Here is a 25,167-nt window from a genome sequence, read left to right as displayed (position 1 = left end):
ACTTCCCCGATCCCTCTAAATCCACCGCCAAGGTGCCTCTGGACAGCGGGAGCAGCGGAAACGTCGGGGTGCCATTGGTTGCGCGGTACAAGTTCCCTCCGTTTAGCTAGAGGAGGGGGGGGAGAGGGAACCGTTCCAAAACTGAAAGACGTAATCCCCGGCCCTCCGCGCCCAGCTCCAGACTCAAGTCGAACCTATTGCGCCTCCCCACTACAACACCTGACACCCCGAGGTAAGAGGTAGGAGGCAATAAGTTCCTTTCCCTCTCTCCCCTTCCCCCAAAATCCCACTCATCCCAACCTCAAAACTTTGGTGTCTTTTTCCCTCTCCAAAGATTCTTTAATTGTCTGAAAAGAGGTAGCTGTGGAAACTCGGAAACTGTTGTTCACTCACACACGCATACACGCCTCGTCTACAACTGATTCACCTACACCAAACAATTTACCTCAGACCACATCGATTGATTGAAAGGCCTCATACCACCGAGAGGTTCTAATCGCATTTACATAGTAGTAACGCCCTCTGCGCCCAACTTCACTACACATGGACGACAATTTCGCTCCCCCGTCGGGTCCTCCGCCTCCCAAGGCCCCCGAGGTCCCTCCAGGCTGGATCGCTCGCTGGAACGACCAGTACAAAGAATGGTAAGTCGAGACCTCGCCGCCCAACTATTCACCTGCCTCTCTTCATTATGCTGGCCGAATACTAATAAACACACTCCAGGTTCTACGTAAACCTCCACACCAAGCAATCCCAATGGGATAAGCCAACGGAGCCTGCCCTCCCTCCCCCTCCCCCACCAGCAGAAGATGGGCACCCGGGCGGCCCCCCTCCGGGTTACGCCCCGCGCCCCGGCGACCACCCGACGCCGCCGGTCGATCAAAAGCACAATCCCTACGACCAAAAGGGCAACCCCTTCGAGAACCAGTCCTCGACCCCTCAGCCGCCCGGCGCCGGCGGCTCCAACGCAATGTCCGAAGACGAGCGCCTAGCCCGCCAGCTCCAGGCCGAGGAAGAAGCCCGCGCCCGCAGCGGCGGCGGCGGCGGTGGCGGGCCCCCGGGCTACAACCTCCAGCAGCAGCAACATCAGCAGTCGCAGTCGCCGTTCCCCGACCAGCTCCCGCCCCGCGCGCAGGACACGAGAGGAAAGAGCAGCTCCGGCGGCTTCTTGGGCAAGCTGCTCGGCAAGGCCAAGACGGGCGGCATGGGCGGCATGGGCGGCATGGGCGGCTCGAGCCACGCGCAGCCGCAGTACGGAGGGTACCCTCAGCAGCAAGGATACGGCGGCTACCCGCCTCAGCAGCAAGGTTACGGTGGTTACCCCCAGCAGCAGCAGTACGGCGGTTATCCGCCTCAGCAGGGCTATGGCGGATATCCTCAACAGCAGGGCTACGGCCAGGGCATGGGCGGTATGGGTGGAATGAGCGGCGGCGGTCGGAAACCCGGCGGCGGCGGCATGGGCATGGCGGGCGGTATGGCGCTCGGTGCCGGTGCCGGTCTGCTTGGTGGTGCGTTGATTGCGGATCACATCAATGATGAGCAGCAGGAGGCGTACGCTGATGGATACAGTGAGTTACAATCTTTGGATCCCGGTTTGATATGTGACCAGTCGCTAACATCGGTACAGACGACGGAAATGACGGAGATGATTTCGGCGGCGGTGACGACTTTGGAGGTGACTTCTAAGTGGGCTGGCACTAGATTACGGCCAGCTGATATTGACGTACTAAATGGATCATGAGAGAAGGGTTGGCGGGTAAGGGAATTGACAAGGGCGGGTTTCAGGGGGCATGAATCTGCGTCTAATATGCGTTCTTCTCATGGGAAAACAGAGCCCCGTTATATTTGAACATCTTGTCTCGTTGCTTTTCCTGCGAATACCTTGATGTAGCAGCCCACATGACGACAAGTCTATGAGGTCCAATCTTAATCCTACTATCAGCAGTAGAAAAAATCCCAAAGGAAAGGGAGGAAGGAGGGCGGGTAACTAATCTTATAACGAATCGAATAGTGTAACCCTTAGTCAACCCGCACTCTGACTTCATTGGAGTATTGCTTTTTATTCTGATCAACTCGACCATCTCGCACACAGTTCTGACCTGACCCGCCGATCTAGACAGGCGCCTGCTGTGCTGGTGACAGGAACGGGTGTTGGGGATGGAATATATATCCTTGGGTGATGGGCGGGGAATTGCCTGGGGTAGGTATAAGGTACATATGATTATAGCAACCCAGTGCCACGGAGAGAAGCATTAGCGGCAGCACATGAGAACTTCCGACATCCTTGGCTCATGCAATTTGGTAAAAACTTGTTTATAGGGAATTGTAGTTTTTTAAGAAGCGCCGTAGCTTAGAATTCTATATCTCCATAGGAAGCCGTGATAACAATCTTGAACACCGTTGGGATTATCTCGCCTGCTCACAGTCTCACCTCCGCACGCCCTTCTCCTTCTTACCACCGGCACCACCGCCCGAGGCACCGGACCCGGAACCGGAGGACTCTTCCTTCTTGCTGCTGCTACCGGTACCAGCGAGGAAGCCCGCCATGTCAAAGTTGGCCATGGGGTTCGCGTCGCCGCCTCCGCCGCCGCCGCCGCCGAGGAGTGAGTTCATTGGGTTGCTCTTTTGGCGTTCTTCAAATTCGGCGCGCATTTCGGGGTCCACTATTGTTTTTCCAGAGTTAGAAATTCGGTTCTTGAGAAAGATGGTTCCGAGTGAAACGGGGGAGAGGGAGAGGGGAGAAGTTTGGGTTAGACGTACTGTTGTCCATGAGGTAGGGCATGCCGAGGAAGATGCCCATGCTGATGAGGCCGAGGAGGATCATGGGGTTCTTGAGGATGGTGAGGATGGAGACTGTGTGAAGTTCATCGTTAGCGTTTCTATACTCTCCAATCGGTTTGAGATCTCTCGAGAGCAGAGATCCTCGTCGTGGAAGTGCCAACAGCTCCGGAGCTTAGCTTAGCTTTCCTCGCCGCCAACACAGAGCAAAACCCAACACTGTAAAAATCACAACAGGGGGCAAAGGGGGATATATATATATATATATAAAGAGAAAAAGACTCACACTTGCTCCTCTCCACAAAATAATTCTTCTGCCCCAACACCCTAACCTCGAACCCCTTCCCACCGCCCTCAAAGTCCTTGGACACGTACGCCTCGCCCTTGTTATCCCAATCATTACCGCGGTACGTCTCCCACGCCGCGACCCCGCCCTCGGCGTCGACGTCGAGCCGCAGCGGCGCGAAAGCGTGGGTCGCGCAGTGGACGTCGACGAGGTAGGAGCCGCTGCTGTCGGTGAGGTTGTGGAAGACGAACGTGTTTTTGACCGACAGGGGCGCGGAGAAGGTGGCGCCGAGGGAGGAGAGCGTCGCGTGGGTTGAGGGCGGGAGGGTGTAGGGGTTGGGCAGGGCTTGGGAGGAGGGGATCGAGAGGGTTAGGGAGGCGGCTGCTGTCGGGTCGAGGAGGAAGGGTGCCGCGAGGGCGATGGTTGTGAGGAGGCGCATTTTCGAGGTGGTTCGGAAGAGATTCTTTGGCGATGGGGGAGGATGGTAGACGTCTAGATGTAAACGACAAGTCAACAGCGGGGGGGTGACAAAAGGAATGAGAAAGGAGCTTTGTCGGTGAGAGAGGGCGGGGGGGTCTTGCGTGAGGTTCTCGAGGTGGGATGTTGGAGGATATAGCTAAAATCGAGCGGCGCCGTGGGGATTAGAGCTTGGATGGGATGGACTAGACACACAAGGCAAGACAAGAGGCGTCGTTGAAGGGCGAACCTCTCTCGGCCAATCAGATTCCGTTGGCGGATTAAACCAGTCGTCTACCGCGCCCCGGGGAAGGCAGGGTGGAGACGGTGAACATCCATCCATCCCACCCCCGCCCATTCCAGCTTTGCATTGGAGCTATCACCGGTGCCGGTTTACAACCACAGACCTCGTTGGGATCCCGCACGTTTCCTCGTCCCCACGATTCTGAGGTTGTCGTAGGGTTGTAAAAAAATGTAGAACAGTCAGTAACCTCATGACTCCATCTCAACCTCTACAGATATCTCCAACGAATATCTGCTGCCCAAGTCAACTTTGGTCTCCATCGCATTGCAACGGCAACATGTGGTTTGCTTATCCACAAAGCAACACACTAAAATACCGCGCGCCGCCCACTAGGAATTTGTGGCGTCGGCACGTTTCATTTCGTTGCGTGCTTGCCGTTGCTTTTGGGGCGCGGTTTAAGTTGCCACGGGTGGGAGAGCTAAATGGCCGATCGCACACTGCTTCTTATCGGAGGATGGGCGGGAGGACACCAGGGATCAGGAGGATCATTTCTCGTGCCCGCCGATTTTCCTTCTGATCCTTGGTGCCTACATGGTTTCTCTGTGGTTTGGGTCGGCATGGCTGGTATGGCGGGACGTGTGATGTACGCCCTGCCCTTGCCTATCCTCTCTACAGTGGACGTCGGACGCGGCCTGGGCAACGCTGGATCAAACTTTGTGGTGTTTCTGATCATGTTGCACGAGGAACGATCAAGGGGTATTTCAAGCATGATGGCGTTTCTTTTTCCGGCCTTCTCTTTTCTCTCCATCCAAGCCCGCCAAGCAAGCCAAAATATCAAGACGAAAATCAAGGTAAGACAAGAATCGTAAGTTGCTTTTTCTACGGGTATTTTCGTTCTCGTACATTTGGAAATAAACAAAGGCAAAAAAATCATCCCAGACGCAACCACACATCACCCAATCTCATGTTCTCGCCGAAACCTACGGCGCAAGCGGCGCGTCGTCCTGCTTGGTCTCGGCCGCGGGAGCGGGCTTGCCCGTGGTGGAGGCGGAGGAGGCGTTCTTGAAGGACTGCTCGAAATCGGCAATGATGTCGTCAATGTGCTCCGTGCCGACCGAGATGCGGATGAGGTCCTCGCTGACGCCGGAGCTCGTCTTTTCCTCGTCGGAGAGCTGCTCGTGGGTGGTGGTCCAGGGGCTGTGGCGACAGTTAGCGAGATGCAACAATTTTTGGCCCAAGGTGGAGACGAGAGAAGAGGGAAGAGAGCCAGTCTCCTCCTTAACTCTGTTATACTCTCTCGCTCCATGGTGAAGGGGACGCAAACTTACTGAATAGCCAAGGTCTTGGAGTCACCAACGTTGGCGAGGTTAGAAATGAGCTTGAAGCCATCGACAACCTGGCTACCGGCATCGCCACCGCCCTTGACGCCGAAGCTCAGCACACCACCGAAGCCGCGCTTGAGGTACTTCTTGGCCGTCTCGTGGTACGGATGGCTCTCGAGACCGGGGTACGACACCCAGCTCACATAGTCGCTCGCCTCGAGCCACTTCGCGAGCGCGAGGGCGTTTTGCGCGTGGCGCTCGGCGCGCAGCGACAGGGTCTCGATGCCGATGATGAGCTGCTGGGCGGCAAAGGGGTTCAGGGAGGCGCCGAGGTCGCGGAGGATCTCGACGCGGGCGCGGATGATGAAGGTGATGGGGCCGAACGTCTCCCAGAACTTGAGGCCGTGGTAGCCGTCCGAGGGCTCCGTCATTTGCGGGAAGCGGCCGTTATCCCAGGGGAACTTGCCGCTGTCGACGATGACGCCGCCAATGGTTGTGCCGTGGCCGCCGATCCACTTTGTCGCGGAGTGGACTACGATGTCGGCGCCGTGGTCGATGGGGCGGATGAAGTAGCCGCCTGCGCCAAAGGTGTTGTCGACCTGAGGGTTTTGGTGTTAGCTGCCGTCTTGCTCCCCGGGTGTGGGTAGGTACTCCGACAATGAAGACAGAGCGGGACTTACAATGACGGGAACGCCCTTCTCGTGCGCAACCTTGGCAATAGCCTCGAGGTCGGGGACGTTGTACTTGGGGTTTCCGATGCTCTCGACGTAGACAGCCTTGGTCTTATCGTCAATGGCGGCGGCAATATCCTCGACGCGGTCGCCGTCGACAAACTTTGTGTGGATGCCGAGGCGGGGGAGGAAGACCTTGAACTGGTTGTAGGTGCCGCCGTACAGCAGCGAGGTGGAGACGATGTTGTCGCCGGCGTGCGCGAGGGCGTTGATGGCGATGAACTGGGCGGCCTGGCCCGAGGAGGTTGCGAGGGCCGCGACGCCGCCCTCGAGCGCGGCGATGCGCTTCTCAAAGACGTCGACTGTGGGCTGGAGTGGTGGGATGTACGGTTAATCGACTTGGACACTATAACATGGAATATGTCGAGGAAGTGTCCGACGTACGTTCATGATACGGCTGTAAATGTTGCCAAACTCCTTGAGGCCAAAGAGCCTCGCGCCGTGAGCCGAGTCATTGAAGGTGAAACTCTACACATGTTGAATCTAGCTGTCAGTCCTATGGTGTTCGCGCCTGCGCTCGCGACGAGAGAGCTTGTTTATTCGTCGTCGTCGGGAAGGTTTTACGAACCGTGGTCGCGTAGATGGGGACAGCGCGCGAGTTTGTGGTCGGGTCGGGTTCCTGGCTACAATGACACAACAATTCCACATGTCAGTTTCTTGAGAAGCTCCAAGGGCAATGGAAAGGTTGTTTCCCCTCCCCGGAGGCATGTTTGCTTGGAGTGTTGATGGCGGTGGTGGGCAAACGTGTTGTGAAAGAGAGCGTACATACCCCGCATGGAGCTGGAGGGTCTCAAAGTTCTTGCTCAATTCTTCAGCCATTGTTCAAGTTTGACTTTCTCTTTAGCAAGGAATGTTGTTTACGGAAGAGGGAGGAATTGGAGACACGGAGGAGAGGAGGAGGGGGGGGGGGAAGAAGACAGCTTTTCTCTAGAGGTGTGCGAGCAGTATTAGAGGAAAAGAGCAACGGGGACGGTGACGCGCTTAAGAGAGAGACACAAGAGACGGGCCGGCAACGGAGTACTCAACGGCGAGGAAGAGCACGGAAGAGGGGAGGGGTAGGGGTGGTTGTCCAGCAATGGGAAGAGTGAGGCAGAGAAAGAGGGCTAGCTACGATGATGCCATTGAGGGGACATCACACCATAGGCCGGGCTGTCGTATGTGTGTCTATACAACTGACCTCTTGGCCTTGCGAGGAGGGTCACCAGGGACCGAAGAAAAAAAGTTGTCTACCAGGTAATATCATTCGGCCTCTCAGAGAGAAGGCAACACCTCAAAGGTATCGATTCCCGATGGGGGGCAGAGGAGGGGACCAGGACCCCTCCAAATCCCGCTGCCAGCTACCAGGTAGCTTGTTGAATAGCCAATTGGGTTCGAGGGAGATGTCCAATAGTTTGCTTTTCGTCGACAAACGAGAGCTTGTCACATTTTGTCTTTGTACGATGCTGCAGCAACGGCTGGCTCTCTCTCTCTCTCTCTCTCTCTCAATCGCTGATGTGAGGTGAGAGCTCTTGGGTTGCTTGGCTGTGTGATGTTGCTGAGCTGCGCGAAGAGAGCGCCGACTTAGGCAACGGGGGTGGGGCTTGGCCAGAGCACGCAATCGACGCCGAAATGTCACTTTGCGGGGCAAATGGCACCAAAGGAGGGGCACGGGAAGCCGAAACCCCCACCGGACAACCCGCGCGACCTGGAGAAGTTTTTCTAATCGGTGTGGCTGCCGGCCGAGGGTTCACCGAGTGCCTTTTTTTCTTTTCCCAGAAGACCTTGATAAGACAGTAAGATAGATGCTGCATCTTGCTGACCAAAAGAGATACGAGGCAAGATTGCTGGATGGAAAGTTCAAGGTCTGCCTCTGACTGTGTCATGGTTCATGTGTGGGGTGTAAGTTTGGGGGGCCAATTGACGTTTCTACTTCGTACTATATGGAAAGAGATACCTGAGCAAGACATCGTCTACCGGCCGCCACGAGCACCGGTTCCACCCCCGACAACCTCAGCTCGACCGGGTCCCACGGCTCACGATGCCGGCCCGCGGATGTCGGTCGTGGACTCTGGAGAGGTGAACCATGTGGATCAAAATCTTTGACCGGTCGAGCCGTTTCCCGCAAACGGCTACAAAGTGGTTGACAGAACCTGTTTTCCAGCCATAGATCCTAAGAAATACTCTGATTACCCATATCACCACAACCATTACTTCTTCAATATCCAAATTTATATGCTATGTGAAAAGTATGGTTAGTTCTCATACAAGGGTTTCAAAAGATTTTTTTTGAGTTTGTCGTAGTGGTGATAGTGGTGATAGTGGTGGCGGAAAGAGGCTCTCGGATGCGCTGAGTGGAAAACTGCGTTGTCACCCACTTGCGACTGTCGCTCCAGAGAACAAAGTCCAAGTGCCCAAGTGTGGATACGCAACGATAACCTGACAAACGGCTGTAATCGCAGAAAAAAAAGAAAGAATATCAACAAGAGCGGTCAAGTTTCTCTCTTCCGGAAATACCAAGTACCACAGACCAAACCTCCTTACAAAACGGGACATACCAACAAAACAATCAGAACATTCATCTAGTCTGGTTTGCGGTGTACCACTTGCCCATGCCGTGGTACGACGTAAGGTAACACAAGCAGGCTACTCGAATGGGTATCCCAGAAAGGGGGTACTCCGTGATCCTATTCACATAGTTCAGGAGGAACATGAAAATGTTAATGAAGCTCAATAACACGCATTGTCAACCCCCAAAAGTTGACAAGCGAGCAGGGACTCCCAGTCAGTCTGTGAATGCACCCCGCCAAAACTATCTACTCCACCACCGTCGAGCGGCAGGGTGTCCAATAAGAACAGCCACGTCGTTCATAGGCGCTGACGACCTCGTTTGCTTCTTCTCTTAAAGTGCGTTTTAGTGGTAGATCATTGTCCGGATTTAAATTAATAGTCCGTCTTTTTTAAGAACGTAGCATGACAACGCTGACGTGATTCTCTTGGAGAGCCATCTAAGTGCTCTCAACCCCTTTACACGAATTCTTGTTCAATGTCGATATCAAATAGCACGCGATGGAAGTAGGTGAACCAAGACTAAGAGATTATGGGGAGGAAAGACTACAGACCGCAGCCTATAGAATAGTAATAATACGGATAGCATCTACGTCCTTATTGAAATGACCAACCCAAAAACCAACTGTATCCGATTCACGCACTTTTTCCGTTGTAACCTTGGTCAGTTGTCAACCCAATGACACCTAAACCCCATCCACTGCTGTTGCTGTCCCCGTTTCCCGTTTCGTAAACCAGTCATCTAGACGAGGTTTACATCACTAAATCCCGGGCCGTAGATGCGTCTCTGGTCGAGTTCCCAGATGGATTTTCGATCGCTCTTCCGGTCCCACGAAGGCATCCGCTTGGCTCTAATCAGCTCCACGGATGCCTCACGTCTGCGCTCCTCGAGGGCGACGTGGAATGACTTGAAAGAGTCGGCGTAGCTTACGCAGACTCCTTCATTTGAGGAGGGGGGCCAGCGGCGCTGGACTTGCGGAACCCCGTCTTGAAAACATCCTTGACCATGAGGAGGGAGGTGCCGGCCCAGAGGGAGAACTCGAGAGCGGCCAAGACGGTGTCGGCACGGGCAGCGGCGCACACGGTGCCACGGCAGAAGAGAAGCTTGCCGAGGAAGACGGCGAGGGCAATGAAGCCGGCGAAGTAGAAGATAACGTTGAGGAGCTCAAAGGCAACGGCACCCCAGGGGTGGGAAGCTATTGTCGTGTTAGTTGACTTGGCTCACTCAAGACTCTCCAACATGAAGATGGGGAAGACTCACCTCTAGGAGCGAACTTGGGCACAAGCTCGAGGTAGGCAATCGAGATGAAAGACCAGAGCGGTACGAAGACCAAGAAGTTGATCTGGGACGGAGACGAAGTCATCGTGTCCATGTTGTACCAGTTGGCGACTGCAAGCAAACAGTCAGCGCACGATTCTGTTCAACCCTGGCCACCATCATAGGTGACCAAGTTCCAAAGATCCCAAATCACATACTAAAGCCCGAGAGACCCAGGATCACCAACGCCAGAACACCCTGGACAATTCGGAGAGGAAGAATAAGACCCATCTTGTCGATTTTCGTGATCGTTTCGTGAAAGTAGATTCGTGAGATTCGTTTCGACAGGAGAAGGGAGAGGAGAGTAAGAAGAGAAAAATTGTATGGTAAATAAGTCTAAGCTGCCCCCAGTGCGCTGTTGAGAAGTGAAGAAGGAAGTTTGACGAGAAGAAAAGGGTGGAAACGGTCGAGCGGGAAAAGGTCCAAGAAGAGGCAGCACAGCATGAAAGAGGGGAAATCACTTATGCTTTTGTATGGGCTGGGCAGTCCCATCTCTCCCTGTCTGAGTGTTTGAGAGGCGGAACATGTAGTCGCGGCTCTAGTCATCACTGGACACCCATGGGTCGGGTTGGTGCTGGGCAATGCACGGCCTGAGACCTCTGAAATGCATCTGAAACGGGGCTCCCCTGGGCCGTCGCCATGCGCTATCCAGACAAGAAGATGGTGTGTAGCAGGGCCCCAGAAATCCACATGGACCAATCCCAGCACAAGATCAACAGAGCCTCCTCTTCATGCCGGCCCACGGCTTGGCGCTGGCAGGTAACGCAGCAAGGTACTCCGTAGAGTTGTTGCGTTTGGTTGGACGGCCTGGGGTGTTGGCTACGTTGTAACTTCGTTGTCTCTGTGCCTTCTCTGCCGCTGGCCTCGTGGCAGGCTTACATCGAAGGAGGGGCCGACGAATACAATGAGTGGTTCTTGATGGAGACGCGCACACGCATTTGTCGGACGACAAGACGTGAACTGGGTTCCATGGGCGGAGCTTGATCAGCGATACGACGCCAGCGGGCGGCAATGCTCTTTACAACTCTGAACGTGAGTAAGAGCCCAAGAGAGAGAGCCTCGTCATGCAGGAACGGCGATATTGAGGTACTGTGTATAGGCTTGGAAGTCTGGAAGCCAAATTAACGTTGCATTGCTGCAGCGATGCGAACTGCCAGCAGAGACAAACCATAGCCTTGCCTCACTCGACCTCATTAGGTAGGCCAGCCCTGATGGCGACAGGTGTGGGTGGGTTTGGCAGACTTGAGGTGAAAGAAAGGCTGAAGCGACATCTTCAGATTGAGAAACACAGCGCGACGGGATGTAGTGTGTCTGCGGGACTAGTCCAATCATGAATGGCAGGCTGGTGCAGATGCGCGAGTCTGCAGGCCAAAGGCTCAGGACTCGGAGGGTTTGAGGCTGAAGAGCAGCGAGTCTCAAGATGCCAAGCATGATTCGCCCAGGGCCCAGCATGTGTCACCGAACTTTCGACGACGGGCCATCTCGTGTTGTGGGTGTTGAAACAAATTGGGACCAGAGTAGACTGACAAAACGTAGCGAGAAGAGTACCTAGGTTATGGGAATGGAAGAGTGGACGGGATTTGGAGCTTGGCTTCGCTGCGACGCGACCAGAGACTAGGTAGGGATGGTGAAGACGATGAACGTGGTGAGAACCGCAAAGGGAATGAAGATGGGACTCGTAAACTGCAGAAAAAAAATGTCCGAACGTATCTTGTTTCCTCGCTACCAGGTCCACCCCGTTCCTGCTTCCTTCGAGACCCTCACGATTCCCATTTAGCGGGCGGGTTGTGGGTTGCCATTGCCAAAATGGAAGCCCCCCCCCCCCCCCCCCCCCTCCCATGTCAAGTCTATCTGGGGGGGTTAGCGGACAGGGAAAGAGCCAAGAGGGATGGAAGTCTCTTGCCGCGAAGAGAGCCTCCCATCGGTTGTGCTTAGTAAAGACCGGCAGGGCCTCTTTCTGAACTTTGAAGCACTTGACGCAGTTAGACAGTCAGGACTAAGGCCTCAGGAGAGGGAACATGGACGTTTTACAAGCCAAGCGCCATGGAAGATCTACAACAGAAACAGTACGGCGGACGTTACAACGCCAAGGGTGCCGCCCGAGTTTCTCTCTAAGGGCATTCGAAACAGCAGCGAGATGCCATACCTAGTAACCTACCAGACTACCTTACAAGTTACCTTACGTACAGGCGCCACCTGGGGGAGGAAATCTTGGCTTCACGTATCACTTGCAGGGGCCTCCCGTCACCTACCGATGCGGGAAACCGGGGACATGCAGGCGAATGCAGGCCAATGCAGGCCCCAAAGTCGTCGTCGTCGCTTCTGTCGTCCTCTCTGTTCCACCTTGCACACTCCGCAACCACACTTTGCTGTTCTTAAAAAAGCTGCTGAGACGCCGCACAACCTGCTCCCAGACTCAGTCCGATACTCAGATTGCCAAGGATTCTCCCTCGACAGATTCTTCACACTTCTTGGCATTCCCTCTTCCCTTGCTGCTTCCTGCTGACACATCTTCCCTCTTCCAGACTTCTGCAGGGCCTTTGCGCAGTCTTTCTCTCCATTCCGCCCCCTCCACCCTCAAGGGCCCCAATCTGTCTCACGACTCGCTGCAACGGTGCAACAGCGGCTGCCTCTGCCGACTTGGCCAGCCTCGAAACTGCTACTCTATCAAAGCTTCGCCTCGCCCGACATCATGTCAGAAAGGCTTGGATTTGCTGGGCATCGAAACCATCCGCTCATCCTGCACCCTTGGTGCCGACTCTATGGGGTTCCCCCATAATATTGGCACTGGATCGGACGCTCTCCAGACTCTTGGCCGCCATCGGAGAGCCCATTTCTGCCACTCGTAGAGCCTCAACGCAGCACCCAACTTCTTGGCAGCGCATCTGGAATTCGCCTGATCACTACATCTGCGCCAAATTTACCTTACTCTTTGCCGCATGAAAGAAAATTTCTCGAGTCTGAGCTGCTCAGGACCGTGCCGTAGTAGTCCAACTAACTAGAAGAACATTGCTGAATTCCCTCCTATGGGTTTTGCAGCCGACTCGCCTACTTTATCTGGATCTCTCGTTTCAATATTGGCAGAAGCGCATTAGTATGCGAAGAAACGAAAAACTTCCACGGAGCTCATACCCCGGCGACTTGGTCCGGACCAGCCAACAACACCAGCCTACCCTCGATGCTTTCTGGCCACGTCTTCCCCTCTTTGTCACGGGACCCTGACTCTCTGTCGTATTTCCGAGACTCTCAGAAAGGGTAGTCTGAAAAGAACAGCTGGCCTACGCCGTGTCATCCCGAAGCCGTACGAGTCATCCCAGGACTTGTGCTGCTGAGGCATGCAGTCGGTACCCGAGCACACACTGATCGGACGTGATCCAAAACGCAGACACTTGTTTTGTGTTTCTCTAGTTCCGCCAGAGCCGTTTTCTGTATCACCAGCGTCTTCTTACAATTGACACGTCAAAGCTGTCGTAGGCATATTCGTACCCGCAGCTGATGTCTGTCATTCAGTTGTCAGCCGGAAATACCATTCCAAGGCTACGCTGATCTTGCGGAAGTGACCCTGGGGCAGCATCATGACACTTGAGTGCCATAATCTTGCAACGCACACTACCTTAGGTACCTTGCGCTTCGTTGCTTTCTTGGCCACACTGGCCTAGAGAGACAGCTGGCGACGTACAAGAATAGGCACTTGCGCCTTTACCATCCACTCCCGCCGTCTACCAGATTTTGCATCTTTTCGTCACATATCAATCCCAAAAGAATCTTTCAACAATGAAATGAGAAAAGGCAAAGCGAGACGTAGCCAGCTAAGTGTTGGCAAGATCTCGGACACTTTAGTCAGCCCGGTTGCAAGTCCCTCGGAATTCACCCTCCGCTGCCCGCCCAATAGGAACTGGGCGCACCTAAGGTAGAGAAAGCTGGCAGAACTTCGGCATTTACTCGTACGGCTTCGACCGTCCGCTGATGCGGCTCAAGGCGGGCGGACTCTCGTACCTAAGCAGGTGGGACCCGGACTTGTTCGGCCCTTTCGGGTACGGGTGCCCAATGACCTCCGTCCGGAGTAAGACATAAAGTCCTGCGCCCGGACCTAAGAGTCCAGCTCTGGCATGTGACAGATTGGGCTTGTCAGTCTCGTTCACAGGCTGGCTGGCTGTGTCTCCAGTGTGTGCATCAATTGACAGTACGCACTATGAGCTGATATAGTTGACATTGAGGCATAGAAAAATAGGAACCTTCATATTCGTGATGGAAGACAATGTTTAGTTCTCATGGTATTCCATTTCAAAGGAGGGGATTTCGATTAGTATTCAAATAGTATTCAAGGCTCAGGGGAAGTGACGGACGAGAGCTCCGCTGTCGGGGATCTACCTGTAAAGAGTGGATGAATGACTGATCCCCGTTTGCTGGGAAATTAAGCCTCCCCCATATGCATAACCCCGCTAACATGTCACTACAGCTTTTGAGCTCCTGAACTGCGGGAATGTGGTATATCGCAACTTCGAGGCTGGCCTGGTGTAACTCACATGTTGATTCGGGTTTCCCAAGGCCGAGTACATAGACAGTACACTACCTAGCAAAATGTCACCTACGAGCTGCAGCCACACGGCCAACAGCAGATGCATTTCTCCACGTGGACACTTCACGGTGAGGTCATGACGGAAACCACGGGGTATCTTTCCCCATTATTTGCGAATCTCCGACCCAGAACCCCCAGCTTCAGCTCCCACTCCCTCCACCGCCAGCCCCCCAGCGCCCCCGCAAGCCATTGCGTCCAGTGCCCCCATGGCGGGTCCCCCTAGAGCCTATCAACGCCCTTTTACAGCTGTAGTTCACCCCTTAGCGCACTCACCATCTGGGGTTGCCGAGGACCTTGAGACCTTGGAGTGGCACCATTCGCTCTTCTGGGCACTTGTGCCTCGGCCTACGCTCCCAAACTCGGCCTCGCTCATTGGATCGTCTCTCCGTTTCCTGCACCTTCTCACTTGGAGGCCAAGCAGCGACAACCGAATCCCCCCCCCCCCCCCGTACGAAGTAGCTAAGGTACGACGCGCACCTGGCTCGACTCGACTCGACTCTTGCAGACGCAAACCTTGAACAAGACAGGTGCCCCCTCGTTTGTCCTAAATCCCTTCTCAGACGGATTACTTCTGTTTATTTCATCTTTTTTTTTTTTTCTTTCTTTTCTCTCCAAACGTTTTCGTCTCGACACCTTCCAACCATCTTCATCTCTACCCTCCCGTACATCTCCTGCCTACATCTCGCCTCCAGGCTTCCAGTGTCAAGTCTCGTTTCTTTGCGCCACATCCTGCTGCACTGTCACCGCCCCAACGAATTGGCATTGAGATCGAGGTAGATCGTTCGTCAGCAACGCAACCAACAGTCCTCGGCTGCCAGCACTCCCCCACAGATTCCCGCTGTCGCTTCGAAAATGGCTCCCACAAAAGACACCGCCGCATACATACAGGAGCTGGCCAACCCGCCGCCTCCTGGCTCGCCCTATGGAGTCCCCATCCCAGGCTCCGAGAAGGAAGGCCGCAGTGCCATCTATCGTCACTGGCGCTTCCGCGACGGCCCTCTGCTGTCCACTTTTGATCCCGCCGTCCAGACCGTTCACGACCTGTTTGAGGAGTCCTCCAAGAAGCGCCCGAACGCCAAGTGCTTGGGCCACCGAGCATGGAACCCGGCAGCCAAGGACTGGGAGAACAAGTACACCTGGGCTACCTATGCCGAGGTTGCCGAGCGTCGCAAGAACTTCGGCGCCGGTCTGATTGAGATTCACCAAAAGATTGGCATCACCAGCGACAACTACGGTGTCGGTTTGTGGTCGCAAAACCGCCCTGAGTGGCACATTGCTGGTACGTTGGCCGTCACATGCCAAGCACGAGGCGCAAACTGCATACTGACTCGAAGTAACCAGATCTCGGTGCTGCATCCCAATCTCTCTTCACCGTCTCTCTCTACGAGACCCTCGGCCCCGACACGACCGAATACATCATTAACCACGCCAGCTTGGCTTGCGTAGCTACCTCGCTGCCGCACATCCCCGTCCTGCTGAAGCTTGCCCCGCGCCTCCCATCACTCAAGCTCATTGTGTGCCTTGACTCTCTGGACGACGGCGAGCAGGCTGGCTACTCCAAGCTGTCCGTTCTGAACGGCATCGCTGCCCAGAATGGCATCCAGATCTACTCCATGGCAAACCTCGAGGAGCTGGGTCTCAAGTCTGGTCGTCCCATGCGCCCCCCACGCTCGACCGACTACGTCACCATCAACTACACTTCTGGAACTACCGGTATGCCCAAGGGTGTCGTCCTGACCCACGGCAACGCCGTTGCAGGCCTCACCGCCGCGAGATCCGCCGGCACCGTTACCTACAAGGACGTGCACATCTCTTACCTACCCCTCGCTCACATTTACGGAAGAATGGTTGACCAGACTGCTCTGGCAGAAGGCGCTTGCATTGGTTTCTTCCGTGGCGATATCGTTGGACTGGTAGACGACATGAAGATTCTCGAACCCACAGGGTTCATGTCTGTTCCCCGTCTGTACAACCGCTTCAACTCGGCCATCCGAACCGCCACCATCGAGGCAGATGGTGTCAAGGGGTCCCTGTCCCGCCAGGTTGTCAGCACCAAGAAGGCCAACATGAAGCAACCCGTTGGTAAGGCAAGCAACTCTCACTTCTTGTACGACAGAATCTGGACCCCCAAGGTTCGTGCTGCTGTCGGCCTCAAGAAGGCGCACAGCATGATCAGCGGTAGCGCTCAGTTGGACCCCGATGTTCACGAGTTCTTGCGCGCGGCTTTCGGCAACCACTTTGTGCAGGGATACGGCCTGACGGAGACGTACGCCGTCTCGACCGTTCAGCTGAAGGGTGACTTCACCCTGGGCAACATCGGACCGCCAGCTTCTTGCAACGAGGTCTGCTTGGAGTCGGTTCCCGACTTTGACTACTTCGTCACAGACAAGCCCTACCCCCGTGGTGAGATCCTCCTTCGTGGTCCCAGTATCTTCAAGGAGTACTACAAGAACGAGGAGGAGACGAGCAAGGCCCTCGACGCAGACGGTTGGTTCCACACTGGAGATATTGCCGAGGTCGACAACATGGGTCGCTTCAAGATCGTCGATCGCAAGAAGAACGTGCTCAAGCTGTCGCAAGGAGAGTACATCTCCCCTGAGCGTATCGAGAACGTCTACTTGGGTAGCTGCAGTCTGCTGGCCATGGCATACGTCCACGGTGACCCGTCTCAGTCAGCGCTCGTTGCTGTCTTTGGTGTCGACCCTGAGAACTTTGCACCATTCGCAAGCAAGATCTTGAAGAAGACCATCGACAAGACCGACATTGCAGCAATCAAGGCAGCTGGCGCCGACAACAGGGTCAGGAAGGCTCTGCTTGCAGAGCTTGACAGAATTGGCAAGAAACACAAGTTCAACAGCTACGAGCGTGTGCGCAGTGTCTACCTCACCATCGACCCCTTCAGCATCGAGAACGAACTGTTGACACCTACGTAAGTGGAAGCTATTGACACTAGACATGGACACCTGCTAACCAAAGTACAAACAGTCTTAAGATGAAGAGACCGCAAGCCGCAAAGGCGTTCAGGGCGCAGATCGATCAGATGTATGAAGAGGTCAACGCGGAGCCGTCGACCAAGGCCAAGCTTTAGAAGGTCTTTTTATGTAGAGGATTGGCGTTGGATGATGTCGTGTCATATATAGGCGGGCAATGCTGTACCATATAAGATGATCTATTAGCTTTCTAGAGTTTACGTCCAATATTTTTGAAAGAAAAAAAATCCCGTATTCCTACTTTAGTGAAGGCTATTTCAAAAGACATGGTTTGATATTAATTGACTACTTGTGTACTGCTTTAATGCATATTTTGCTTTATAGCGCCAGATGAAGAAGATTTGTTTTCATGCTGCTATAAATCTTTCCGTTTATTAATGACATCTTCCTAGTACATACATGGTCTCCCCAACATCCGTACACCGAGCATTTCTGAAATTCGACATGTGCCTTTTCGGACTTTGATCTGCAAAGTGCGCGCATAGCGCCTGCTACATGAGCGAGCGGCCGGCGTGAACTGCGCATCAGGCACCTGCGGGGCCGATAACCTCCGAAGCCAATGGCGGCGCTCCGGTCCGACGTGCGACACGACGGCATTGGGGGGGGGGGGGGGGCGGCTATTTGATTCAACGTCCTTCTAAGGCCATTCGAGTGGACCGTTCTTGTACTGGCGCATTTAAGCTTCAGTGCTTGACGTTTACGCTCTATGGACGCGATGGCTGCTGGGGGGACACGACATGTGAGCGCAAGACAGCGCCGAGTATGTTTTGATTTCAAGTTTTTTCTACTCGTATGACAAGCTACGCAATGATTAATCTTTGGATTACTTGTTGTAGATTATGTTTCTGGACCTTTTGATGGTTTCTGGAAGGAACTGGGCTGTTTTGCCGAGGTTCTCGTTACCTAATCAGCTCAATGGGCCGTCGCAAATGCTTACATCTTCTTTGATCCTTGTAAGGCGTTTTGATAGCTGAACACGATGTATTCGAACATTTAAACCATCTCTTTGATGTTGAACAATCCTTTGACTACTTACTATCCAGCTAGGACAATCTTTAAAGCTATTAATAAACACTGATTTAATATTTCGCTGTAAAATAATTAGACTTTTTTCTTCGAAAAAAATATTTGAAAGTTTAGTAATTAAAAAGAAAATCTATTTTTAAAAGTTCTAAAATTATTAGATTTTAAGAAAAGAATGTTTTTCTTACATAAGACTGTTTTAGACCCTTGCGAGCATCGAGAAGGTGCATGGGTCCACTTTTCTTGCTACTTCCACTTGACCCGCCTCTGTTGACTCCAGTTATAGCTACCTTTATCCTAATTAACTGCGACTTGACGAACTGCCGGTTTACGCGTCTACGAACCTCTACGCGCGCGCTGACCGAATTTTGGCTGGACGACGACCACGCGTCGCCGTTCTCAGGATCGCAATAATGTTTGCGACTCCGAGGGATACAACAACTGCTACGCCGTCGATCGATTCAACAGCAGCCCCGAAGAGGACCGCCGACATCATTGACCTGACTCTCGACGACGACGACGATGGCGACGACAAGACTCCCCCAGCCTCCAGCTCACGGCTTCCAGAGACCAAACCGCCTCGAAAGAGGTTTCGAATAGACTATGGCCCCAAGTGTCCTGTCGACCCGAATGGTGGTGACCCAGAGATGTACACCGAGTACCTGAATAAGCAGGTCAGGCCATTCATCACTCAGGCGCTGCTCGAACTTCCGACGGAAAAGTTCAAGGTCGCAGAGATCGCTCGAACGGTAAGTAGAACGCTCTCTCTCTGTTCCCCTCTCCTCTCTCGTATCCTCACCCTTCGCCCTCGAAAGTGCACTATCTAACACCAAGGCTACAGGTGATCAAGGAAGTGTACCGTGTCGCTATAGAAGACGAAATAATCGACATCAACGATGGCCGTCTGACCCAAAGTGCAGTCAACGAGCTAGTCTTCATCGCGCGTTTTTGTATTAAAGACTATTGCGACAATCACGAGGTAAGGACTGACCTTTTTACACGTACCTACGCACCGCCTCAGGACGGCTATACGCGAGTGTAGTACTGACTTATGTCTCAGAAATTCAGGAAACAGCCGAACCCTCCTACTCCTACTAGTCCTCCTCCTCCGCCTCCGCCTGCCTATACACCCGCGCCGCGCGGTCGGAATTTCAAGTTCAATCCTGCTATCTTTAGTGGTATTCCGGTGCCCCTCCACCCGGACGGATATCGCGGGTCAAGGCTTGCTGCCCAAGGTCCTTCGACGGCCCCAGCGAGACCGGGGCCGCGGCCGGCGAAGAAACAGGCTAAACCGAAGCCTCCACCGAAGCCTCGACGAGAGCCTCAGCCGGTGCCCGAACAAGGGCTTCAGCTAGTACCCGAGCAAGAACCCGACTCAGAGCCTCAAGCTCCAGCCATAGAACCCCCGACCGTCGCCGTTTCGTCAACGAACTACAGAACGAGGGCGCAAGCCAGGTCCTTCAAGTCATGGAAGGCACACGACTCACAAGCCAAAGCGGCGGCTACTCCAGGCCACAAGGCCAAAGTAGCCTGGATGACGATGGCGCGGCGGCCGTACACCACAACGGAAGAGCGTCAGACAATTCTTCGCGGCACATCCAAGCTTGTCCGAAACGTACCAGCGGCGGCAGCGCTGGGCTCACTGCCCTTCCACGTCGACTTTACGCCAGACGAGATGGACGACGTACGGAGAATAGTGCGGGCCATGTGCGATAAGAAGGTCAAGCGTAAGCGGAGAAACGATACGGACAGAGAGCTGGGCAAGATGCTGAGGAAGCGGCCCGACTTGCTCACGGCTATACCGCCCATGATTGAGCTCAAGGGAACGCTTGCGCAGCGAGACCGCGTTGCGATTCGGAACTTTCTCGACGAGTTGGCGAATCGGCATAAAAACCCGGCCCGGCATCCAAAGGTGCTGACGTTGGAGGTGGACGAGTCCGACAAGCAGGGCGAGGCACAGCGTACCAGTCAGATCTCTGCGCTCCTGTTGGCGCGAGAAATCGATGGCAACAGAGGGTTTGGCCGGATGCGTCGCCACGTCAACTTCACCAATGAGTTTAGGAAGGCTCATGAAGATGATATGGAGATGCGGGCAGAGTGGGTGGGCTGCGCTGGTGACATTATGACGATTGTGTGGACCTCAGATACCAACTTCATCTGCGGTGCCACGGCTCATTCCGATTCGCACAACCAGCAATACAACAAGGCTGGCAACCTTTTGCTTTGCTCTACGACATTGGGCCAGCTTCAGGCGTATCCGGACCACCGAATCCCTCGACCAATTGTCGAGAAGGGCGAGAACTCCACAGAGGCTATGAGAGAAAGTCAGAGCCCGTGGCTCTACTCATCCGTCGTGTCTTCTGACTACGATCGCACCAACAACCGTGCCTACACGTCAAGTTTCGACAAGACTGTCAAGGTGTGGAAGTTCGACGACAGAGGAGCAAACATGGAGGCTTTGGGCACCTGGGCACACGCGGGCAACGTCAACTTCGTGGCTGTCTCTAAGCATGAATCCGGCATGGTGGCGACTGCCGCTGATGTGTCCACCCAGGCTGTCCGAGTCTACCGCGTTAACAACGACAACGTATCTCAGAGCCCTTATCACATATTCACAGGCTCCAGAGCGTGGGATGAAGGGAACGAGGAGACGACAGCGACCCAGAAATGGGCTTACTTCCCAGCAACGATGCAATGGGGCTTAGCTGAAGGCGTGCAACACTTGCTCCTCGTTGGCTACTCTCCCCGCAGTCTCACTGGGGACGATAACGACATTCCTGATGAGAAGCTAAGCACCGGCGAGATCTGTCTTTGGAACTGCCTCACGGGCGAAAAGATCAAGGTCTTGACGGCATCTACACAAAACGTCTTTGAGGTGGTTTGGCATCCCACCCTACCGAGCTTCATCGTGGCGACATCGCCTGCCGGGTTGATGGTCGACGACCAGACTCTGACGCAGATTCGGGTCTTCCGCCCTAGCTTGATACCTGAAGGCGATACTGCCTTTGGTGAGATGCAGTGCCTGGACTGCCCGGCCAAGGATATCAACGAGCTCACGATCAAGCCCAATAGCGTCCTCTGCTCATACGTGACTGCGGCTTGCACCGATGGAAAGGTCTACGTCTGGGATACCTCGCGAGGTGACAAGCCTATCCACGCTCTCCGGCATAAGAAGCCGATTGACGAACTCTTGGGAAATCGAGACGAAGTGGACGTGGGGGTCAAGTTCACGGCGTGGGGCACCACTGCGGACCGCTTCTATACAGGCGGATCAGACGGAGTAGTCAAGGTGTGGAACGTACGCAACTTGCCGCAGCCCCTAGTCCGGGACCTCTTGGAAGCTCCTGGAGCCATAGCGTGCGGAGCCTTTTCTCCATGCTACTCGAGGCTTGCTATCGGAGACGCTAGTGGCCGGGTGATGCTCCTCTCGCTGAACAAGGAGGACGAGCCCCCAGCCAAGTTCGTCCTACCCCCGATGCCGCCGGGTATGCGACCTCGTCGTCCCGTGCGCCGTCCGATTCCCGTCATCGAGCACGCCGATCCTCCGGCACCGCACAATCAGAATCAGGAGCAAAACCAAGAACCCAAGACGGGCGTGGAAAGAGGACGAAGCATGCTCTCTTCTGGCCAGCTCATCCGTCACCCAGACGCCACCGTCGGCGTCATCCAGGGGCCGGCATATTCCACGCTCGGCCTGCACTGTCCCAAATCGCACTTTGAGGGCGACGCATCCCAGCCCTTACTAGCCAAAGTCGAAGAGATTCAACAGGAGAACCAAAAGATGTTCCGCCGCAGGTCGCTAAGGCTCGCCCGTCTCCGGCCGCTGACCGACGTGGGCTCCGTGGCGCTCGAGCGTCGGCATGCGGGGAACGTGGCGAGGGACTTGGATCTGCAGGGGCTTGACGAGATAACGAAGCTTGATTTGCTCATGGATCAGGTGAATATCGACGATCCTATTTATGATGAGGGCTGGGATTACGAATACGAGGAAGGGGACCTCGAAAAGAGCATTTGGGCTACGCTTTCGGAAGAAGCGGAAACACTTTAAAGAAGGGCTGATATTGCATTTCCTCGATATAAGCTTGGTTAGCTTATGGCCTCTATAAGCTGAAAGGGCTGATATTGCCCTTATCGGATACAAGCTTGTTTAGCTTATGGTCTTTATGAGTTTAGAAGGCCGATGTTGCCTTTATCAGACACGAGCTCACCTAGCTGATGGCTTTTATAAGCTGAGAGGATGTAAATAATTCTGTTAGATGAATACCAAGACTTACGACATTAAACTGAGGTTCTATAAATAAAGTGAAATATTAGCTTCTTGATTCTATCTTGATAACAAGGCTGCTACTTAGCCCTTCCCTTAAGCTTAGGGGCTTTTTTTCTCTTTATCATTTATACCTACCATTTCATTGAGACTAACCAGTTCTATAGTACTTTAATAATCCAGCAAGACTCAGTATCGTCAAGGCTTGGTTTAAGAAGTATTTTATAGACGGCCTCTAAGGACAAGGTAATAACGCGGCACCTTAGTTCCGAAGAAAGGGCGCCGTTATGACATTTGTAAAAGGGCATAATAAGGCGGTACCATGTCGCTTGGTCTCAAGTAAAGCTTCAAGTGCCTTGTTCTCTATCAATACTCACACGGCAGGAGGTATTGACCTTAATATATACTTCTCTTGTTCTTGCCTTATAGGTATTCTTGAAGCTGAACATTGAGAAATCATAAGGACCAACGATAAGCAGGAATCACTTCCACAACGACCAGTGTGCCCAACAGGGCCAGAATGACCGTCATGGTCATCTGAAGGACTTGCATGAAGTTATGGTGCCTATGTACACTACACTCCTTGACGAACGCTCGAGAGGTGTGCTGTTTAGGGAAGCCCTTTGTCCTTATTCTCATACACTCCCTGCTCCCTCTCATGTTCCCGTCGCATGGTTAATTCTGTCACGAATACGAAGGCAGCGACGGAATGGGTGCGACAAGAGAAGGTACTGGCACTTCAGCTAACTTGCGACGTTGGGAACGCATCAAAGATTTCTTTGACCATCCTTTTTGTCTCAGTGCATCAGGTCGTCGTCAACTTCACTGAGGCCTTACATTGTCGTGGACCGAGGAGGTACAAGTCGCTGCAGACTCCTATCATCTCTAGAACAATAGCGCTGCTTAAATACCTCCCCAATACAGGACGTCAAAATACAAGGCAGGGACAAAGGGGTGATGTTTCGAGATGATTCCCCCCAGCGGATCAGGGAGAGGCGGTAACGACAACACCGAGGAGCCTTCCCTCCCTCCCTAATTAGCTCCATCTCAGCCCGACCAGGATGAGAACAAGGCTTTCATTGACATTGTCTCCTTCCCTACCTACATAATGCCTCCTCTAGACCTCCTCGTTGTCTAAACAGGGCAAGGCATCGCGTGGCCTCCTATCAGCACACGGCGGCCATAAACCCAGGTGTCAACAGCCATGGGGTATGTGTGTGCGTGTGTGTGTGTGTGTGTTATTAGGAATTTTTCCTAAGTCTTGGAGGATCGATCGTATCCATCTAACTAAGCGCGGTCTATTTTCTCTAACAATCACGCTTTACCTCGCGTTGCATGATCTATAATGAATATGAAAGGGCCGGCGGAATGTTATGAGAGGGAACCGGCTTGAGCTGACTGGTAACCTCGTGATATATGAGAGTGTGTATATGGTATTCCTTAGCCATGCTTTTGTGTCGGGCAGAAACGCTCATGTCCTCAAGATCGAGGCAGATGTAGTCATACGTTGAACAAGAACTCGACAATTGCAGAACTTACTACCCTTGGAGCGATGGCGCCGGTTAAATACTAAACTCCTCTAGTACTTCGGATCTCAAAGCAGGAGCCAAGGAAACATAGGTCCCCCCCCTAAGCGGGCTAGGAAGACTGGCCGGCAATAATAACACCAAGGAGAATGTCTTTATCCTACACTCACTCTCCAAGAGATATAAAAAGAGAAAAAAAAAGAGTTCACCCCCCCGGTGCTGAACTGGGGGCTACATCTCTTGGTGCGCATGCTGGGAATTGTTGACCATATACCACTCCCCCACCCATCCCAGTTGGACCTGACCCGTCGGCCTAGACGGGCGCCTGCTGGTTGTGGTGACGAGAATGGGATTGAGGGGGGGTATATAGCCTTCTTCCTGGCGGTACGTCGCGTATGGAAGGTACGGTCAATAAGGAGGGAAGGCACGGTGCTGTCAGAACATTCGAAATGCAGTTGTCATCGGAAGGCGGTAGGAGACCTGACTAGCTAGCCTCATTCTTCCCCAGCTTAAGATACTGTCACGAGTTTCCTTCTTTATATCATTCCGTAACCCAATGGTTCGAACATGGGCCGTTTATGGATTCTAATACTCCAAGCTCTCACTTCTTTCAGTGTCAAATCTGACGGTCAAGTCAAGTGGGAGAGCAGCCTTCCTCGTTACCATTCGAATGGCCGATGTAGCTATAAGAGTAATTTGGGCGACGGTGCTCTTTGCGGACTACCACAGTGTCCAGATCACCCACAACATCACCAAGTTTCAGGGAACTAGATGCAGACTCAAATAGTCTTTTCTTTTCCTAAGTTACAGATGGAGGTTCGAGTGAAAGTCACCCTACAACCAAGAATCAGTTTACCAAACCCTTGAAGCCCAAAAGCCAGCAAGAACTACGATAGGCATCATAGTGTGCGGGTATCGAAAAAATCGAAGTCCTGATCCACCCCCTTTCCTCTCCAAACGAGCTCAGTTACTTTTGGTGTGGGTATTTCCTTTCCCTCCTTAATATCCTTGCCCTCCTTCCTACCCCATGTGAACGCCGGCCCAATGCACACATCCATGATTATCGCAGGCCAAAAGCCAAAGCTCGCGAGGGTCCAAAGGGACGT

General features: G+C 53.6%; 7 protein-coding genes across 7 annotated transcripts; 3 read left to right on the top strand and 4 right to left on the bottom strand.

Annotated features, from left to right (window-relative positions):
- The first annotated feature begins 177 nt into the window (after positions 1-177).
- BDP81DRAFT_469516 (uncharacterized protein) lies at positions 178-2,099 on the top strand. Its single transcript, XM_060594525.1, has 3 exons — positions 178-644; positions 724-1,568; positions 1,628-2,099. Exons 1-3 carry the CDS (start codon positions 544-546, stop codon positions 1,684-1,686), a joined length of 1,005 nt encoding a protein of 334 aa, XP_060447998.1. The 5' UTR covers positions 178-543; the 3' UTR covers positions 1,687-2,099.
- Positions 2,100-2,194: 95 nt separating this feature from the next.
- Positions 2,195-3,684, bottom strand: BDP81DRAFT_343393 (uncharacterized protein). The gene is made up of 3 exons (XM_060586060.1): positions 3,065-3,684; positions 2,761-2,853; positions 2,195-2,663 (listed from the first exon to the last, which is right to left on the bottom strand). The coding sequence occupies exons 1-3, from the start codon at positions 3,501-3,503 to the stop codon at positions 2,428-2,430; spliced, it is 768 nt and encodes a 255-aa protein (XP_060447997.1). The 5' UTR covers positions 3,504-3,684; the 3' UTR covers positions 2,195-2,427.
- A 468-nt stretch (positions 3,685-4,152) lies between these two features.
- Positions 4,153-4,975, bottom strand: BDP81DRAFT_176531 (uncharacterized protein). The gene has a single exon (XM_060582218.1). It carries the CDS (start codon positions 4,696-4,698, stop codon positions 4,243-4,245), a length of 456 nt encoding a protein of 151 aa, XP_060447996.1. The 5' UTR covers positions 4,699-4,975; the 3' UTR covers positions 4,153-4,242.
- Positions 4,745-6,636, bottom strand: BDP81DRAFT_313189 (uncharacterized protein; the record flags this gene model as incomplete). Its single annotated transcript, XM_060583872.1, has 6 exons — positions 4,745-4,961; positions 5,093-5,685; positions 5,767-6,126; positions 6,202-6,285; positions 6,386-6,440; positions 6,587-6,636. 6 exons carry the CDS (start codon positions 6,634-6,636, stop codon positions 4,745-4,747), a joined length of 1,359 nt encoding a protein of 452 aa, XP_060447995.1.
- Positions 6,637-8,815: 2,179 nt separating this feature from the next.
- Positions 8,816-10,232, bottom strand: BDP81DRAFT_343389 (membrane-associating domain-containing protein). Its single transcript, XM_060586059.1, has 3 exons — positions 9,838-10,232; positions 9,623-9,751; positions 8,816-9,557 (listed from the first exon to the last, which is right to left on the bottom strand). The coding sequence occupies exons 1-3, from the start codon at positions 9,908-9,910 to the stop codon at positions 9,289-9,291; spliced, it is 471 nt and encodes a 156-aa protein (XP_060447994.1). The 5' UTR covers positions 9,911-10,232; the 3' UTR covers positions 8,816-9,288.
- A 4,485-nt stretch (positions 10,233-14,717) lies between these two features.
- On the top strand, positions 14,718-17,501 carry BDP81DRAFT_420879 (AMP-binding enzyme). Its single transcript, XM_060589882.1, has 3 exons — positions 14,718-15,537; positions 15,600-17,187; positions 17,244-17,501. Exons 1-3 carry the CDS (start codon positions 15,111-15,113, stop codon positions 17,344-17,346), a joined length of 2,118 nt encoding a protein of 705 aa, XP_060447993.1. The 5' UTR covers positions 14,718-15,110; the 3' UTR covers positions 17,347-17,501.
- A 1,109-nt stretch (positions 17,502-18,610) lies between these two features.
- BDP81DRAFT_343384 (uncharacterized protein) lies at positions 18,611-22,554 on the top strand. The gene is made up of 3 exons (XM_060586058.1): positions 18,611-19,020; positions 19,113-19,250; positions 19,332-22,554. The coding sequence occupies exons 1-3, from the start codon at positions 18,685-18,687 to the stop codon at positions 22,317-22,319; spliced, it is 3,462 nt and encodes a 1,153-aa protein (XP_060447992.1). The 5' UTR covers positions 18,611-18,684; the 3' UTR covers positions 22,320-22,554.
- Positions 22,555-25,167: the final 2,613 nt, after the last annotated feature.

Source organism: Colletotrichum phormii (genome assembly GCF_030913505.1).
Source record: "Colletotrichum phormii strain CBS 102054 chromosome Unknown BDP81scaffold_5, whole genome shotgun sequence".
Lineage (NCBI taxonomy): Eukaryota > Fungi > Ascomycota > Sordariomycetes > Glomerellales > Glomerellaceae > Colletotrichum > Colletotrichum phormii.
Note: the sequence above shows the minus strand (reverse complement) of the source record. Positions and strands in the feature narration are given on the sequence as shown.

Bases quoted from the DNA above. Each gene is read 5' to 3' on its own strand.
- BDP81DRAFT_343389 (XM_060586059.1), bottom strand. From the start codon at position 9,910: ATGGGTCTTATTCTTCCTCTCCGAATTGTCCAGGGTGTTCTGGCGTTG. The intron at 9,752-9,837 runs GTATGTGATTTG...GTTTGCTTGCAG, and splicing joins CCTGGGTCTCTCGGGCTTTA to TCGCCAACTGGTACAACATG. The intron at 9,558-9,622 runs GTGAGTCTTCCC...ACACGACAATAG, and splicing joins GCCCAAGTTCGCTCCTAGAG to CTTCCCACCCCTGGGGTGCC.
- BDP81DRAFT_469516 (XM_060594525.1), top strand. From the start codon at position 544: ATGGACGACAATTTCGCTCCCCCGTCGGGTCCTCCGCCTCCCAAGGCC. The intron at 645-723 runs GTAAGTCGAGAC...AACACACTCCAG, and splicing joins AACGACCAGTACAAAGAATG to GTTCTACGTAAACCTCCACA. The intron at 1,569-1,627 runs GTGAGTTACAAT...ACATCGGTACAG, and splicing joins GGCGTACGCTGATGGATACA to ACGACGGAAATGACGGAGAT.
- BDP81DRAFT_343384 (XM_060586058.1), top strand. From the start codon at position 18,685: ATGTTTGCGACTCCGAGGGATACAACAACTGCTACGCCGTCGATCGAT. The intron at 19,021-19,112 runs GTAAGTAGAACG...CCAAGGCTACAG, and splicing joins TCGCAGAGATCGCTCGAACG to GTGATCAAGGAAGTGTACCG. The intron at 19,251-19,331 runs GTAAGGACTGAC...CTTATGTCTCAG, and splicing joins ACTATTGCGACAATCACGAG to AAATTCAGGAAACAGCCGAA.
- BDP81DRAFT_343393 (XM_060586060.1), bottom strand. From the start codon at position 3,503: ATGCGCCTCCTCACAACCATCGCCCTCGCGGCACCCTTCCTCCTCGAC. The intron at 2,854-3,064 runs GTGAGTCTTTTT...AACTTCACACAG, and splicing joins TTTTGTGGAGAGGAGCAAGT to TCTCCATCCTCACCATCCTC. The intron at 2,664-2,760 runs GTACGTCTAACC...GAAAAACAATAG, and splicing joins GCCCTACCTCATGGACAACA to TGGACCCCGAAATGCGCGCC.
- BDP81DRAFT_420879 (XM_060589882.1), top strand. From the start codon at position 15,111: ATGGCTCCCACAAAAGACACCGCCGCATACATACAGGAGCTGGCCAAC. The intron at 15,538-15,599 runs GTACGTTGGCCG...CGAAGTAACCAG, and splicing joins CCCTGAGTGGCACATTGCTG to ATCTCGGTGCTGCATCCCAA. The intron at 17,188-17,243 runs GTAAGTGGAAGC...AAGTACAAACAG, and splicing joins AACGAACTGTTGACACCTAC to TCTTAAGATGAAGAGACCGC.
- BDP81DRAFT_176531 (XM_060582218.1), bottom strand. From the start codon at position 4,698: ATGATTTTTTTGCCTTTGTTTATTTCCAAATGTACGAGAACGAAAATA.